General features: G+C 46.7%; 1 protein-coding gene across 3 annotated transcripts; it reads right to left on the bottom strand.

Annotated features, from left to right (window-relative positions):
* Positions 1-1,011: 1,011 nt before the first annotated feature.
* ITPA (inosine triphosphatase) lies at positions 1,012-16,891 on the bottom strand. Of its 3 annotated transcripts, none has more exons than XM_068524696.1 (8): positions 16,781-16,891; positions 8,147-8,204; positions 7,994-8,058; positions 7,304-7,377; positions 6,311-6,342; positions 5,630-5,745; positions 2,670-2,796; positions 1,012-1,487 (listed from the first exon to the last, which is right to left on the bottom strand). In XM_068524696.1, the coding sequence occupies exons 1-8, from the start codon at positions 16,844-16,846 to the stop codon at positions 1,399-1,401; spliced, it is 627 nt and encodes a 208-aa protein (XP_068380797.1). In that variant the 5' UTR covers positions 16,847-16,891; the 3' UTR covers positions 1,012-1,398. The 3 variants fall into 3 exon arrangements, with proteins under 3 accessions (XP_068380797.1, XP_068380795.1, XP_068380796.1); XM_068524694.1 differs by having other exon boundaries at positions 2,670-2,746; XM_068524695.1 differs by lacking the exon at positions 1,012-1,487 and adding an exon at positions 4,428-4,547 and having other exon boundaries at positions 2,667-2,746.
* Positions 16,892-18,325: the final 1,434 nt, after the last annotated feature.

Genomic DNA, 18,325 nt, shown 5'->3' with positions numbered 1-18,325 from the left:
CAGTAGCCTGTGTGTTTCCTGCAGGTGGGGCTGTGTCCAGGATCACCAGGCAAGGAGTAGGCAGGCCCCCCAGCACCCCACACCTGAGTTCCAGCCGGACACCACCCACCCCAAGCAGACAACTCAGCGGAGGCTGAGCACCACCACCGGCACTTCCTGAGGAAACAACCCAGCTGGGCTTCACAGACAAGAGGGGAGCAAAGGGATGAGGTCCGGTCCTCACCCACACGTGCTGATGAATTTTAGGGGAGGAAACAACTGTTAAATCTAGGCTCTGGGCCGTGCTGCTAGGACTGAGGAGGGGATGTAGTTTAAGCCTGGGAGTGACACACCAGCATTAAGGACCCCCACCCCGCAACCTGCTGCACACAACACGCTTTTCTGATTGTCCTTGGGGTTGGGCACCTCCTCTCTACCAGAGTAACACCTGCAGGAAGGCAAGGGAGCCACCCCGGGCCTCTGAAGTCCCTCCCAGGGAAGGGCTTCACCAGGACACTGTAATGGTCTGGGGTAGCTGAGCCGGGCCGCCTGAAGGGCTCAACTCAGCTGGCCCCCCAGGCTGAACCGTGGCATGTCAACCCAACTGGGGTCAAGAACTCCATCCCTCCTCCCTGCCATAAAAATGAACCTGGCGTTATAACCATAAACCAACATTTTAGCTGCTCTAATGTACACCAGAATAAAGCAAAAGCACTCAACATCCCACACTGCCCGGCCCCCCAACCCAGCAAACACAATAGAAGCCAGCTGGGTGGTGGCATTGCTCAGTGGGTGGGTGGGCAGGCAGCAGGGATGTGGCACGGAAAAGTTCAGCCCATGATCAGAGACTTCAAGGACAAAAAGATATAATACTCCAGCTAGCAAGGGCACACGAACAGCCTCAACACAGCACTGCCCTCGTCCAGCCACCCCCCCCAACCCCTTTTGCCCCCCCTCACCCCACCGCCGACCTGAGAGGTTTCCTGCTCGTGTCAAAGGGGACTCAGGAGACAGACACCTGCCTGGGGCAGGTTTCAAAGCAAATATACCCAGTTTATTTTGGAAGCAAGTACCCTCCCGAATTTTTATTTGCTGCATTTAAAAGACATCTAAGGCTGTTTGTGTGGTTCTTCCCCAAACCCTCAACCCTGCCAAGGCCAGTTTTAACACCCAAGGTCCTTTCCGGATTCCAGGCCTGGAGGCTGTAGGAAGCCACTGAATCCCTGAGGGCAGGAGGATGGTGTCCTTTGGCCAAAGTTTCTCCAGGCAGAGCCAGCTGCTCCTGACGGCTGGTAACACCCCCAGGAAGTGGTACCCCTGAAGGCAGTACTTGGACGGGTGCCTGCCTGATAGAGGCGGTTTCCGGCTAGCCCTCCCCGGATCCTCAGCCAGAGTGGTCATCACTAGCTCCAAGAGGAGTCAGGTTGCCAAAGTATTCTTGCAACTCAAGCAGGGCCTGGAAGCGATGGGAGATGGTGTTCTTCTCAGCCTTGGGCATCTCTGCGTACCTAAGGGCCAACAGTAGCAGCTCAGAGAAGAGGGAGCCCGGATTCAGGGAGGGTAGGTACACCTCACCTCATCCTGGAGCCCAAAGCTCAAAGAGTCCCCAGGAAAGGGTAGTGGGGCCACTAGCTCCTGGCAACCAGAGTTAATTTTTTAAAAATCAGAGTCTTAAATTCCCCTGTAGGTAGAAGCCCATATTAATGAGTGTGAAAGGATCTTAAACTTGTTCTAGTGTGTCCAAAAGTCATCAAAGGGAAGCTGGGGACAGGGGGACGAGCTGCATGTTTGATCAGCTTTGTCATCTGTTGACGGGAAGCAGTGGGGCCTGACAGAGCAAACACAGCAATCTCCTCCAATGCACTGTGGGGCGGGCAGGTGTGGGCAGGGGGCAGCAGGCGAGCCTCGAACAGCCAGCCAGTGGCCTGCCATCCATGGCAGGACTCCAGTGAGCTGAGAATCCCTACTCCAGTTGACATTTCCACCTCTATGCTGTCCAATATGGTGGCTACCAGCCACTGTGGACATTTAAACCAATTACAACTGAATAAAAATAAATTCTGTTCCTCAGTTGCTCTAACCACATTTCAAATGCTCCGCAGCCACATGTGGCTAATGGCTACTGGATTGCACAGCGCAGATACAGAGCATTTGTGTCACCAAAGTGCTGCTTCATGTTGTCCTCAGCCCTGCCTGGCTGTTGTGAGGCCTCAGGCCACACTCCCTAAGGGCCCCCCTCCAGCTTGACAAGCCCGATTCCAATAATGGCCAACATGTCCCGTGTAAATAAACGGGGGCTAGCATGAAATACTGAAAACACCTGGCACTGTGGGGGTGTAACGTGGTGGCCAAGTGCTAACATTTTTCCAGACTAAATGGGGGTCAGATAATCATCCAACAAATCTGACAAGCCCAGGTCAGAGGGGGGAAGCCACTGAAGCTACAAAGCTGCTCTGCGCTGAGCTGAGCCCGAGAGCCCAGGACTTCAGCTACGCCCAGCTGCCTCCCAGCTGTGGACCGGGCCACCCAGATTCCTTGCATCCACCCCAGCAGAGCTGCCTTCAGCCAGAACGGCACCTCAGAGCCTGCCCCGCCTGTATCCGCGTGCCTGCACCTGGGCGGGGCACTGACCCAACCCAGACCACGGCCATCCCGACCCCACACTCCTGAAAGAAACTGGGGCTCCTTACGTCTGCTCATATCCATCAGGCTGAAAGCAGGGGTCCCAGCCAAAATCCCGGCAGCCACGGGGCACCACAATCCGGCCCTGCCAAAGGAAAGGGGGACAGGTGTGCCACTGGGTGTGGAGGAGATGCACTATGAGGAGGGCAGTAGCCAGCTTGAGTTTGGTTAGTTTATGAATTTGGTTAAACCCTATTTACTCAAAATATATTATTTCAAGGGGTCCATGGTGCCGGCAAATGTTTGCTGAACACAGATAAAATGCAGAGCAGGACGGCTCACTGCCCACAGACAGGGAGGAACCACATGCTTAATCAGCCCACCGATACCCCTGGGACCAGCCTCCCTCTCTGAAGCTTTGACAAACTGTGACCTCACTGAAGAAGAGAATCAACTTTGAAAGACTGACAGAAAACATTTTCTCCTAATAGGAAGTTTGAGGGCCCTGAACTTTGCAGCCAAGCCCTGTGCCTGCTACTATTACTGCATTTCTCAAAATACAAGGGAGGCTCTAACAATTAAATGAAATAACAAAATAGAAATTACTTTGCACAATGTTCAACACAAAAATGAGCTCAATAAATACAGGGTGTAAGAGGCAAATTCCAAAAGGAAAATGTGACAAAGATAACCAGTGTCATGAGATGTCAGGCTACCTTGGGAGTTTAAAAAAAAAACAAAAAACAAAACTTATAAAATACAAGGAGGTACTAGAGGATGGGGATTAGCCATATAAATTCCAAGTCATTCAGACCAAAGGCAAATTCTGCTTCTGCTAATGGGGAGCTGTGTGACTGAGGCCAGTTACTGAACCACTCTGAACTTCACCCATGCAACAACTGTTTTTTGAACACCTCAGCCAAGCAGGCACCAGGAAAACAGAAAGCCTTAGCCTTGCCTTCACAGAATGGATCTCTTAAGCAAAACAGGCATTACATCAGTAAACACATTAATGATTACCAAATGCAAAGTGTCTTAGAGGCAACAAACTGGGAGCTGGGCTCAAGAATAACGAGATGGGGAGCTCAGGGAAGGCCTCAGTGAGGAGGGGACACTTTGGCCACATAAAGGACTAGGGCAGGAACATTCTAGGTGGAGGACACAGCTGTGCCGAGGTCCAGAGATGGAGAAGGGCTTAGCATATGCACTGCTGAAAGGGCAATGTGGCTGGGGTTTAGAAAGCACAGGGGAGAACAGAACAAGGAGAAACAAGGCTACCTCAGTTAAAGTTGGGGCTGGCAGCAACAAAGTACAAACAGCAGCCCAAGCCGGGGAGACAACAGGGAATGGTCGGATGGCAGTGATCAGGCCCCGTCAGCAGCATAGCTGCTAGTCAGTCATGGTGCAGGAAGTTGGGCCTGTGGTTTTTCATACTTTTGATTTTTGAGAGAACATTTCTGTGAAAGTAGCAGACCACTAAAACTAACTGTTAAAAATGTAACCAGGCAATATGATCCAGCAATCCCATTTCTGGATATATATCCAAAAGAATGAAAACAGGATCTTGAAGAGATATTTGCACACCCACGTTCATAGCAGCATTATGAGCCAAAAAGTGGAAGCCATGCAAGTGTTCATCAATGAATACAGGCAGACCTCGGAGATATTGCGGGGTCAGTTCCAGACCACTGCAATTAAGCAATTATCGCAATAAAGCAAGTCACATGAATTTTTTGGTTTCCTACTGCATATAAAAGTTATGTTTACACTATGTTGTAATCTATTAAGTGTGCAATAGCATTATGTCTAAAAAAAAATGTACATACCTTAATTTAAAAATACTTCATCGCTAAAACCGCTAACCATCATCTGACAATGCAGGATTGCCACAAACTTTCAATTTGTAAAAACATAATATCTGTGAAGCTCAATAAAACGAGGTATGCCTGTAAACGGATAAAGGAAAAAGTGGTATATATATACAATGGAATATTATTCAGCCTTAAAAAAGGAGATCCTGTCACATGCTACAACATGGATGAAACTTGAGGACATTATGCTAAGTGAGATAAGCCAGTCACAAAAAAACAAACACTGCAGGATTCCACTTATATGATGTATCTGAGGTAGCTGAACTCTTAGCAACAGAAAGTAGAATGGTGGTTGCCAGGTGCTGCAGAGAGGAGGGGAAGGTGGAGTCGTTATTCAATGGGCATAGTTTCAATTCTGCAAGATGAGAAAGATCTAGAGATCTGGTGCACAACAGTGTACACTATTGTACTGTACACTTAAAAATGAAGATGATAATTTCTGTCACCTGTTCTTTCACCACAAAAATTAAAAATCTAATCAGGGAGGGTAAAGTAAAACATCTGTGGACAGTCCCTGGTGCAGCCACTGGCATAGGGCTATGTGAGCTATGGTGGGACTCTGGATTTTATCCTGAGCAGAAAGGACAAAGCAGAGAAATGATGTGCCTGAAGGTACACTCCTGCCACGGGGAGGGGATGGATGGGCTGGGGTTGGGGGGGAGCAGGCCAGCCCAGAGGGTGGTCTGGACCCTGTGAGAAGCAGCTGAACCTATGGTCTGATAGGTAAGCATGGGGGCACTGAAGGGCAGTTCTGAAAGGAATGAGTTGGGGGGAGAAGGAAGATTCTATATGAACATAAGAAGTTGGAAAGGCTGTGAGATGTTCAAGGGAAGCTGTTGCCTCAGCAGTGGGATGAGGAGATTCAAGCTTGGAGAAGTCTGGGCTATAGATGTAGCTCTAGGAGTTGTCACCTTCAGTTTCCACATCTGCTTCTCAGGAGAGCATACAGTGCAGAGCTCTGGGTATACCAGGCCCCAACAGCTGTAAGCCATTGTGCGTTTCCAAACAACAGACTCAGGAGTCAAATACGTTTCGGGATTGACAGCACTTCTAGCTGTGGTACCCAGGGGCGCGCCCTCCCCACCATAGTCCTGCAGCATCATCGCGAGTCACAGCGCCCTCTGGCGGCACGCGGGGGAACGAGCATGGGTACGCACCGAGGTCCGGCCCCTGAAGAGGCGCACAGGCTCGCTCGGGTCCCCAGTGCTGAGCGCAAACGTGCAGAGTGCATAGGCCGACTTGTCTTGGAACCCAGCCAGGAGCTGGTGGAGACCTGCGGGCAGGTGCAGTGAGGGCTCAGCGCACTCTATGCTGCCCAGCCCCAGCCCCAGCCCCCTCTTCACACTCAAGGGGCCCAGGTGGCAAGGGGAGTTATACATATCACCAAATAGGCCCTGCGCTGATAACCCAGGAAGTTGGGCGATGGGGACGTGGGGTTCCTTATTCTACCACTGTGGGCTTCAGGGTATGCGCTGCTGGGACCAGGAGGAGCAGCAGGGTGTCCTCCTCCCCGCCCCCCACTGATGCAAGGACAGCAAGCAGTGGGGCCAGTCCCTCTCAGAGCCAGAATCAACTAGAGCCCCTTTGTCCCTCAAACTCAAAGCTCTCACCACCCACCCCCACCCCATCCACTCCTCCCAAATCTCAGTGCTCCCTGGCACCGGGTGTATAGGGAGAGTGTGAGCTGTAGATTATAGATGGGGAAACTGAGGTGAATGGAGACTCCGTGAAGGGGATGGAACCTGAGATTCCTGATTACTAGTTGGAGCTCCTCCCCTAGAACCCACAGATTCTTAATTTCAAACAGGTCTAAAGAAAGAGACAAATGGGGATAATACCTTCAGGCTTTAACTTCTCCAGAAACCACTTTCTGCAAGAAAAATAAAGGTGAGTCAGACACCACAAGCAGATGGATGTTCTTACCACCTTGTTTCTGGGCTGCGTCCCCCAGGGATTACAGCCCTGGGACAGCCAAGGAGAAAAGATAAAGAATGTCTCAACTCAAAATGAAGAGAAATAATCCAATAGGACAAAGGAAATGGAGACAAAGAGGCAATCCACAGAAGAATCGATAAACCAGTGAAGCCCTCAATCTCACTGGTAATTAGGGAAATGCAAATTAAAATTGCATGTGGTAACATTTCCCACTCCCGCCATTACAAAATACTAAAAAGTCATAAAACAGTGCTGGTAAGAATATGGAGCAATGTACACTATAAGTGTGTAGCGGTGCTACTGCCTTGGCGAACAAATTAGCAATCCAAAAGTTAAAGATACAGTTAACCCTTGAACAACATGAGTTTGAACTGCATATGTTCACTTATACATGGATATTTTTCAGTAGTAAATACTACAGTAATGTACAGTTGAATCCACTGATATGGAAGGCCAACTGTAAGTTAAACGCAGGTTAACCCCCCCGAGTTGTTCAAGGGTCAACTGTATACATACCCAAGACCTAACAAATTGGGGTATTTGTACCCTAGAGATACACAAAGACCTTCTGAGGGGGTCCAGGGTACTGGATAGCTTTAAGGAAATCCATCTGCAGATCTCAACTTATTTCCTCTTTCCTGAAACTGATCTGCCCACGAATGTACCTCTCCAATGGGTGAGTTCCCCTTGCCCATCTCAACTTACACAATCACATTCTCTCACTTTACAAAAGAAAGGTATGCCTCTTCCCCATCCCTAAGCCTCCCCCAAGACAATCTGACATACTGGTGTTGATGCCAAGACAGTGAATGACCCGCAGTATCAAGTAACCAATCATTTCAAAGTTCAAGTGGTTTTGTGGCCAGGGCCCTGCAAAAGGGTGGGGGAGCACTCACATGTAGGGGCCAGGGAGGCCCCCAAGGGCGTTGAAGCACAGACAGGTGTCCTCCACCAGTACAGGGCCCTGCACCTGCAGCACAAGGACATGCAGCCCTGAGACCTGTGCCCAGCAGCAGGCCCCATCTCCACCCTGAATTCCCCGGCCACCCAGGCCAAGGCCATACCCACAGCTAGCTGGGATGTGCAAGAGCAGCATCAGATAGAGGTCCATCTGCTCTGGGTAACAGCCATTGACTAATCTCTTATCTTCATTTTAAAGGTAGGGACAGCAAAGCCTTGGCAGCTTGTAAAGTTTGCTCCAGGTACAGTGACAGGAGAGCTGGGATTCATACTCAAGCAGCCTGACTGTTTACAAAGCACTCTTTTTCAGTTCCACAGAGATGTGTGAGTGCAGGGTGGATGTATGTGGGGAGAATGCAGGGGTGGAATGTATGTAACTGATAATTGGGAAGAGTGAATTATATGTGTGTGTGGTCATCTAGGGGGATACTATGCAGTCAAGGCTGAGAAAGGAAGGCAGTATTCCAGAGCCAACATTAACTGACTCCAGCCTAGCTAAGCCTGGAAAGGTCCTTCAAGTCATTATAAACTGGCCCACCATATTCTTTACCCATCCCCAGCAGGCACAGACCCCAGGAGCCACCAGGACAAGAGGCGCAAGCACAGGACATGTGTGAAGCAAGCACCTGGCGAGCTGCCTCCTGACACTTCCGAATGGAAATCTCATCAGGCTCTCCTTGGTACTCTGGCACTTATCAGAGAAACAGACACACAGTCAGGTCACAGAGAGAGAGAGAAATTGAATCATCTTTTAAAAATAGAACTAAACAGAGACATACGGTCAATCTTCTGTGCCACCAAAGTACATGGAAACTTATCTCCTAGAATCTGAATGACCTGTTCCAAAATGAAAGAACATTTATCACCATTTGTTTAACTATTCCCCATTACTACACAAGCTGTCACCCACCTTTCTCGTCAGGTAACTCTCCTGTCAGTCCCCTAAAGCTTACCAAGTCAGGCCCACGAGCCTCACCCCAGCCTTCAGGGTCCCACCCCAGCAGGTCAGCTCCCCCATCTGCTTACTCTCCGATCCCTCCCTCCTACTTCAGGTCTCTGTTCATGCTAACCACCCACCTAGAACACCCTCTTCCCTTCTCAATGCTCCCAAAACCTATCCTTTGGGCCAGGAATTTTCTATCAGGGGTTACCCAGAATTCAGGAGGTCTGTGAACTTGGATTAGAAAAAAAAAAAACTGCTTTATTTTCACTAACCCCTACCTGAAATTTAGCATCCCTTTCAATAGTGAATATAGAAAACAAACACAAACAGCATTAGCATCTCCTGTGATGTTTAAACCTATTAAAATCACAGATGCTGTCATATCCCATTACAGTTGTAGCAGATATCTCAAAATATCATTTACAAGGGGCAGAGTCAAGATGGCGGCATGGGAAGACGCAGAGTTCATGTCTCCCTACAACTCGGGCTCCTGCCAGATGCTGGTGGGGGACCTTGACGCCCAAGGAGACGGGAAGAACCCCCAAGTGAACGGCTCCTGTAATGGGAGCTCTGAGTCTGAACCACTGGACTAACAAGAGAACCTCAGACCCCAGGGAATATTCATTGGAGTGAGGTCTCCCGGAGGTCCTCATCTCGGCACCAAGACCCAGCTCTACCCAACAGCCTACAAACCAGTGTTGGAAGCCTCAGGCCAAACAACCAGTTAAACAGGAACACAATCCCACCCATCAGAAAAAATGAGAGGGTAAGAAAGTATGTCACAGATGAAGGAGCATGGTAAAAACCTATAAGACCAAATAAATGAAGAGGAAATAGGCAATCTACCTGAAAAAGAATTCAGAGTAATGGTAGTAAAGATGATCCAGAATCTCGGAAGTAGAATGGAGGCACAGACTGAGAAAATACAAGAAATGTTTAACAAAGTTCTAGAAGAACTGAAGGACAAACAGAGGTGAAAACACAATAACTGAAAATGAAACATACACTAGAAGGAATCAATAATAGGATAACTGAGGCAGAAGAACAAATATAAGTGAGATGGAAGACAGAATGGTGGAAATAACTGCCAAGGAGCAGAATAAAGAAAAAACAATGAAAAGAATCGAAGACAATCTCAGAGACCTCTGGGACAATACTAAACACACCAACATTCGAATTATAGGGGTCCCAAATAAGAAGAGAAAAAGAAAGGGTCTGAGAAAATATTTGAAGAGATTATAGTGGAAAACTTCCCTAACATGGGAAAGGAAATAGCCACCTAAGTCCAGGAAGCGCAGAGAGTCCCATACAGGATAAACCCTAGGAGAAACACACCAAGACACATATTAATCAAACTAACAAAAATTAAGTTCAAAGAAAAAATATTAAAAGCAGCAAGGGAAAAGCAAAAAATAACATACAAAGGAATCCCCATAACATTATCAACTGATTTTTCAGCAGAAACTCTGCAGGCCAGAAGGGAGTGGCAGGATATACTTAAAATGATAAAAGAGAAAAAACTACAACCAAGATTACTCTACCCAGCAAGGATCTCATTCAGAGTCAACAGAGAAATCAAAAGCTTTTCAGACAAGCAAAAGGTAAGAGAATTCAGCACCACCAAACCAGCTTTACAACAAATGCTAAAAAAACTTCTCTAGGCAGGAAACACAAGAGAAGAAAAAGACCCACAAAAACAAACCCAAACAATTAAGAAAATGGTAATAGGAACATACATATTGATAACAACCTTGAATGTAAATGGATTAAATGCCCCAACCAAAAGACACAGACTGGCTGAATGGATACAAAAACAAGACCCGTACATATGCTGTCTACAAGAGACCCACTTCAGACCTAGGGACACATACAGACTAAAAGTGAAGGGATGGAAAAATATATTCCATGCAAATGGAAATCAAAAGAATGTTGGAGTAGCAGTACTCATATCAGATAAAATAGACTTTAGGGCTTCCCTGGTGGTGCAGTGGTTAAGAATCTGTCTGCCATTGCAGGGGACACAGGTTCGATCCCTGGTCCAGGAAGATCCCACATGCTGTGGAGCGACTAAGTCCATGCACCACAACTAGTGAGCCTGCGCTCTAGAGCCCGTGAGCCACAACTACTGAGCCCGTGTACCACAACTACTGAAGCCTGCGTGCCTAGAGCCTGTGTTCTGCAACAAGAGAAGCCACCTCAATAAGAAGCCTGCACACCACAACAAACAGTAACCCCTGCTTGCCGCAACTAGAGAAAGCCCATGCACAGCAACGAAGACCCAACACAGCCAAAAATAAATAAATAAAATAAATAAATTTATTTAAAAATAGACTTTAAAATAAAGACTGTTACAAGAGATAAGGAAGGACAGTACATAATGATCAAGGGATCAATCCAAGAAGATATAACAATTATAATCGTTTATGCACCCAACATAGGAGCACCTCAATACATAAGGCAAATGCTAACAACCATGAAAGGGGAAATCGACAGTAACACAATAATAGTAGGGGACTTGAACACCTCACTTACCCCAATGGACAGATCATCCAAACAGAAAATAAATAAGGAAACACAAGCTTTAGATGACACAATAGACCAGACAGATTTAATTGATATTTACAGAATATTCCACCCGAAAGGGGCAGAGTACACTTCCTTCTCAAGTGCACACGGAACATTCTCCAAGACAGATCACATCTTGGGTCACAAATCAAGCCTCGGAAAATTTAAGAAAATTGAAATCGTATTAAGCATCTTTTCTGACCACACTGCTACGAGAGTGGAAATCAATTACAGGAAAAAAACTGTAAAAAACACAAATACATGGAGGCTAAACAGTGCACTACTAAGTAACAAAGAGATCACTAGAGAAATCAAAGAAATAAAAGAATACATAGAAACAAATGACAACAAAAACACGACGACTCAAAACCTATGGGATGCAGCAAAAGCTGTTCTAAGAGGGAAGTTTATAGGAATTCAATCTCACCTCAAGAAACAAGAAAAATCTCAAATAAATAATCTAACCCTACACCTAAAGCAACTAGAGAAAGAAGCACAAAGAAAACCCAAAGTCAGTAGAAGGAAAGAAATCATAAAGATCAGAGCAGAAATAAATGAAACAGAAATGAAAATAACAGCAAAAATCAATAAAACTAAAAGTTGGTTCTTTGAGAAGATAAACAAAATTGATAAACCCTTAGCCAGACTCATCAAGAAAAAAAGGGAGAGGACGCAAATCAATAAAATTAGAAATGAAAAAGGAGAAATCACAACTGACACTGCAGAAATACAAAGGATTATAAGAGACTACCACAGACAACTATATGCCAATAAAATGGACACCCATGAGGAAATGGACAAATTCTTGGAAATGTACAATTTTCCAAGACTGAGCCAGGAAGAATTAGAAAATATAAACAGACCTATCACAAGTAATGAAATTGAAACTGTAATTAAAAATCTTCCAACAGGACTTCCCTGGTGGCGCATTGGTTAAAAATCTGCCTGCCAATGCAGGGGACACAGGTTCGATCCCTGGTCCGAGAAGACCCCATATGCCACGGAGCAACTAACCCCATGTGCCGCACCTACTGAGCCTGTGCTCTAGAGCCCACGAGCCACAACTACTGAGCCCATGTGCTGCAACTACTGAAACCCGCCTGCCGAGAGCCCATGCTCCATAACAAGGGAAGCCACCGCAATGAGAAGCCTGTGCACCACAACGAAGAGTAGCCCTGGCTTGCCGCAACTAGAGGAAGTCCACGCGCAGCAATGAAGACCCAACGCAGCCAAACATAAATAAATAAAAATAAATAAATTTTTATATAAAAAAAATCTTCCAACAAACAGAAGTCCAGGACCAGATGGCTTCACAGGCGAATTCTATCAAACATTTAGAGAAGAGCTAACACCGATCCTTCTCAAACTCTTCCAAAAAACTGCAGAGGGAGGAACACTCCCAAATTCGTTCTATGAAGCCACCATCACCCTGATACCAAAACCAGAAAAAGATATCACAAAAAAAGAAAATTATAGTCCAATATCACTGATGAACATAGATGCAAAAATCCTGAACAAAATACTAGCAAACAGAAACCAACAACATATTAAAAGGATCATACATCAGATGCAAGGATTCTTCAATATATGCAAATCAATCAATGTGATACACCATATTAACAAATTAAGGAATAAAAACCATGTGATCATCTCAATAGATGCAGAAAAAGGTTTTGAAAAAATTCAACACCATTTTCCGATAAAAACTCTCCAGAAAATGGGCATAGAGGGAACCTACCTCAACATAATAAAGGTCATATATGACAAACCCACAGCAAACATACTCAATGGTGAAAAACTGAAAGCATTTCCTCTAAGATCAGGAACAAGACAAGGATGTCCTCTCTCGCCACTCTTATTCAACATAGTTTTCGAAGTCCTAGCCATGGCAATCAGAGAAGAAAAAGAAATAAAAGGTATACAAATTGGAAAAGAAGTAAAACTGTCACTGTTTGCAGATGACATGATACTATACATAGAAAATCCTAAAGATGCCACCAGAAAACTATTAGAACTAATCAACGAATTTGGTAAGGTTGCAGGATACAAAATTAATGCACAGAAATCTCTGGCATTCCTATACACTAACAACGAAAAATCAGAAAGAGAAATTAAGGAAACAATCCCATTTACCACTGCAACAAAAAGAATAAAATACCTAGGAATAAACCTATCTAAGGAGGCGTAAGACTTATACTTGGAAAACTATAAAACACTGATGAAAGAAATCAAAGATGACATAAACAGATGGAGAAATATACCATGTTTTTGGATTGGAAGAATCAATATTATGAAAATGACTATACTACCCAAAGCAATCTACAGATTCAATGCAATCCCTATCAAACTACCAATGGCATTCTACACAGAATTAGAACAAAAAATTTTACAATTTGTAATGGAAACACAAAAGATCCCGAACAGCCAAAGCAATACGGAGAAAGAAAAACGGAGCTGGAGGAATCAGGCTCCCTGACTTCAAACTATACTACAAAGCTACAGTAATCAAGACATTATGGTACTGGCACAAAAACAGAAATACAGATCAAGGTGCAGGATAGAAAGCACAGAGATAAACCCATGCACATATGGTCACCTAATTTATGACAAAGAAGGCAAGAACATACAATGGAGAAAAGACAGCCTCTTCAGTAAGTGGTGCTGGGAAAACTGGACAGCTACATGTAAAACAATGAAATTAGAACACCACCTAACACCACACACAAAAATAAACTCCAAATGTATTGAAGACCTAAATGTAAAAACAGACACTATAAAACTCTTAGAGGAAACCATAGGAAAAACACTCTTTGACATAAACCACAGCAAGATGTTTTTTGACCCACCTCTTAGAGTAATGAAAATAAAAACAAAAATAAACAAATGGGACCTAATTAAACTTAAAAGCTTTTGCACAGCAAAGGAAACCATAAACAAGACGAAAAGACAACCCTCAGAATGGGATAAAATATTTGCAAATGAAACAACGAGCAAAGGATTAATCTCCAAAATATACAAACAGCTCATGGAGCTCAATATCAAAAAAAGAAACAACCCGGGCTTCCCTGGTGGCACAGTGGTTAAGAATCCACCTGCCAATGCAGGGCACACAGGTTTGAGCCCTGGTCTGGGAAGATCCCGCATGCCGCGGAGCAACTAAGCCTGTGCGCCACAACTACCGAGCTACTGAGCCTGCGCTCTAGAGCCCGCAAGCTACAACTACTGAGCCCCCATGCCACAGCTACTGAAGCCCACGCGCCTAGAGCCCATGCTCCGCAACAAGAGAAGCCACTGCAATGAGAAGCCTGCGCGCCACAACAAAGAGTAGTCCCCGCTCACCGCAACCAGAGAAAAGCCCGCACACAGCAACGAAGACCCAACGCAGCCAAAAATAAAAATAAAATAAAATAAAATAAAATAAATTTAAAACAAAAAGAAACAACCCAATTAAAAAATGGGCAGAAGACCTAAATAGACATTTCACCAAAGAAGACATACAGATGGCCAAGAGGCACATGAAAAGATGCTCAACATCACTATTAGAGAAATGCAAATCAAAACCACAATGAGGTATCACCTCACACCGGTCAGAATGGCCATTATCAAAAAATCTAGAAATGATAAATGCTGGAGAGGGTGTGGTAAAAAGGGAACCCTCCTGCACTGTTGGTGGGAATGTAAATTGATACAACCACTATGGAGAGCAGTATGGAGGTTCCTTAAAAAACTAAAAATAGAACTACCATATGACCCAGCAAACCCCACTACTGGGCATATACCCTGAGAAAATCATAATTCAAAAAGAGACATGCACCACAATCTTCATTGCAGCACTATTTACAATAGGCAGGACATGGAAGCAAACTAAATGTCCATTGACAGATGAATGGATAAAGAAGATGTGGCACATATATACAATGGAATATTACTCAGCCATAAAAAGAAACGAAATAGTTATTTGTAGTGAGGTGGATGGACCTAGAGTCTGTCATACAGAGTGAAGTAAAGAAAAAAAGTAAAGAAAGAGAAAAACAAATACCATATGCTAATGCATATATATGGAATCTAAAAAAAAAATGGTACCGATGAACCTAGTGGCAGGGCAGGAATAAAGACACAGACATACAGAATGGACTTGAGGACACGGCAGCGGGGGAGGGAGAAGCTGGGGCGAAGTGACAGAAGCATTGACATATACACACTACCAAATGTAAAATAGCTAGTGGGAAGCAGCGGCATAGCACAGGGAGATCAGCTCGGTACACATTAATAAAGCATATGTAACTGGATCACAAATATTTATAATATTTTGAGAATTGTAAATCAGTAGACTTGATTTCCTTTGTAATCCTATGTATTTTATTTTGTACATTTAAAAATATTTTCCTGAGAAAGGGTCCAGAGGCTTCGTCACTCTGCCAATGGGGTACCATGAGATGAAGAGTTAAAACTCCCTATTTTAGGCCAACTTCAAGTCTATTTTCTCCAGTGAGCCTCCTCTGGCCACTCCAGCATCTTCTTTTTTTTTCTCCTTTTTTTGGGGGGCCGTGCCACATGGCTTACAGGATCTTAGTTTCCCGACCAGGGATCGAACCCGGGCCCCGGCAGTGAAAGCTCGAATCCTAACCACTGGACTTCCAGGGAATTCCCTCCCTCTTCTTTAAATGTGGGAGGGCCACATTCTCAACCAGAGGTAGAGATGGCCTTGGGAGCTGGCACCCACCATCTTGCATGGGGCTCTGTTCAGTGTGGCACTGCCTGTCTGCTTGTCTGGTCTGGCCTCAAGATCACAAACCTTTTATCAGCACAGGGCTCTGACTTCTGAGGCCACCCTGTAACAGCGTGCAAGTGTCATTGGTCCCTATGTTGTAGACAAATGACCCTAATGACTGCACCCCATTGGTCTGCCTCAGACATCTAGTAGGTGTCATCCTGATTCCCCACACATGACCCACCTCCTTGACCATGGCTGACTAAGTAAGGGCAAACCTTTGATCCAAGCAAGGCCAATCAGAGCTGATGTCTGGCAGAAGCCTTACTGCGTCCTCCATCAGAAGGGAAAAATGCAGAAAGACCTCAAAAGGAAAAGGGATGAGCATCCAGAGAGAACTAGAAGGACAAATAAACCCCTCGATAGGGACTCCTAAGAAAGACTCCTCAAGCCCTGTGGGACAGCATACCATTGTATTCCCACGATTGTCACCTGGTTGTTTACATGAGCTCCCTGTGTCTCTCTACTATTTGCAGCCAAAGCGGTTCCATCAACCCCCAGAATTCTCAGAGCTGGCCACAAAGTCCCTGTAGGCAGGAACTTTGGATCCACTGCCTCCTTCACTCCTCCTCTCCATTGCGCTGTGAAGCAGACCTCCTGCATAATGGCCATTTCACAGATGGCGGAAAGAGGCTGGGAGAGGCTGAGGACCACATTTCTGGACCGTGGTGGGGCGTGGAACTCAGTTTGGATGCCTGGCCCCACACCCTGTCCGGCCCCTGCCAACCCCAGGCCAGCAGCGGGGTCTGGATCAGCTCCAGAGGGGTGTCAGGGTCCCGGTTTGGGACCTAGCTTAAGAGATGACCTTTGGGACAAGTGTTAAGGACCCCACCACTACTTCAGCTCCCGATGCCCCTAAGCTCACAAGCCCCGTGCCCGGATTTGTCAAGGCCCTCATTCTATCGAGTCCAACCCCGGGTCGCCCCCACTCCGCACATGTGCCGGTCCACTCCGCGCGGCCCATCCCCTTCCCGATCCAACCCATCCCTCCGGGTCGGACTCTGTTTCCCCTCTGCTTTTCCACCAGCGTGCTTCCCTCCGCCTGGAAGCCACTTCTCCGCCTTCTCCCCAACCAACCTTGCCACACGCTACCCCCCAACCGCCTCCTGCTCGGCTTCCCACCCCTCCCGTCACCTCCTCCAGCTTCTTGGCGTTCCCCGTGACAAACACGATCTTCTTCCCGGACAAGGAGGCCGCCATTGTGAGCCACAAGTACCTGGCAGGCTCAGCGGAAGCCCCTCTACTTCCGCCTGGCGGCGGAAGGGGGTGGCCCGGTTTCCGGCCGGGGGTCCCAGGAAGGCCGGCTGTGGATTTTGTTGCGTGCTGCGCGCTCCGGTGGCGGCGGCAGCTGCAGTCTGGGCACTTTAGGGGCGGGAAGGCTGCGCTGGGCGCCCAGAATCCTTGCTCAGATCCCCGGGAGCACAGCGCCCGTTTCCGTTTGAGCAGCCTGGGGCCCCGGGCGCTAGAAGGGAGGAGAAAGTCTCGGCCCTCCTGCGTCGGATTTGCTGGGGTCTTCCCAACGCTGGAGGTTGCGTACGCCGGGACCAGTCCCTCCCGCAAAGAGACGCTCTCCTCAAGGCCAGAAGAGACCGTACCAGCCACCTGCCCCACCCCTGCTTTCGCCCCTCTCTGGGACAGGGACACCGAGGAAGCAAAGAAGCCCAGCGTAGCTACCTCGAGGCTGGTGATGAACTGCCTAGGCTCTGGACGATTCGCCTTAACCGCGGGCACTCTAAAGCTGTCTCTGGAAACTGTTTCCTTCTGGACAAGGGCCCCCAAACCTGGGACTTTATCCTGACCTCACCTTCAGCCTCGCTTCCTTAGCTCCTCCTTGCTTGCCAGCTCTGATCTACTTGACTGTGATCTTAAACTTGGCATAGCCTAAATCTAGCCCGGTCTTTTCCCCCATCTCCCAGATTTGCGACTTCAGTATTTCGACTCCCTTATTACCTCATCCCTCCAGTCCTTTAAGTCCATCATCCCTTCTCAGCCACATCTTTTCATCCCCAACACAGCAAAGAGCAGAAAGTGCCCCAGCAGACCCACCTGTGCGATAGGCCTTGACCCACTGCTGACACCCGCACTGGGCAATTCAGCTGTCTCCCTCCTTCATGGACTCAGCAACCGAAGGTTAACAGTAAGGGCAGATTCAGGGCCAGCTCTACTCCTGGTGAGGCAACTCCTGTCAGAGGAGTGTCATCGGAAGTCTGGAGGGCTGTCAATGCCTGGATGAGTTATTTTTGTTAATGTTAAAGACCTCTAATAATCTGGATGATTTTTTTTTTTTTTAGACCCCAGAATTTGTCCTCGTGGGGGAAAAAATCCTGTTGCTCAACGACTTTACCGTAGCGGGAGTATTGCATAGGCCAAAAGGCCTCACTGTGTCCTAAGGCAGGTCCTGAAGTTTCCCATTCTACCATGTGATCCCTTTCTACCATGTGATTTGCGAGGCTCCTTGGAGTTGACCTGAGAAGTAGTGGGTTACATCAGGAAGTGGTTGCCTTCCCTCTGTGTCATTTGTCTTCCTAATTCATGAAGTCATGGTGAATCTTCAGGGAGGTGGAGGGGCAGAAGAGGTTCCCCTCAGCAAAGCCGACCTCCTGACTGTTGAAAGCTTCAGCTACAGAGTTATTAAGCATGGAGTATTGGAAATGAGTATTCACTTTAGATAGACCTCAC

This window comes from Eschrichtius robustus, chromosome 16, assembly GCF_028021215.1.
Source record: "Eschrichtius robustus isolate mEscRob2 chromosome 16, mEscRob2.pri, whole genome shotgun sequence".
NCBI classification, from domain to species: domain Eukaryota; kingdom Metazoa; phylum Chordata; class Mammalia; order Artiodactyla; family Eschrichtiidae; genus Eschrichtius; species Eschrichtius robustus.
Note: the sequence above shows the minus strand (reverse complement) of the source record. Positions and strands in the feature narration are given on the sequence as shown.

Coding starts and splice junctions, on each gene's coding strand:
- ITPA (XM_068524696.1), bottom strand. CDS start 16,846: ATGGCGGCCTCCTTGTCCGGGAAGAAGATCGTGTTTGTCACGGGGAAC. Junction 8,059..8,146: donor GGTGGCACAGAAGATTGACC/GTATGTCTCTGT, acceptor TTCTCTGATAAG/TGCCAGAGTACCAAGGAGAG. Junction 6,343..7,303: donor GGCCTCCCTGGCCCCTACAT/GTGAGTGCTCCC, acceptor TTTTTCTTGCAG/AAAGTGGTTTCTGGAGAAGT.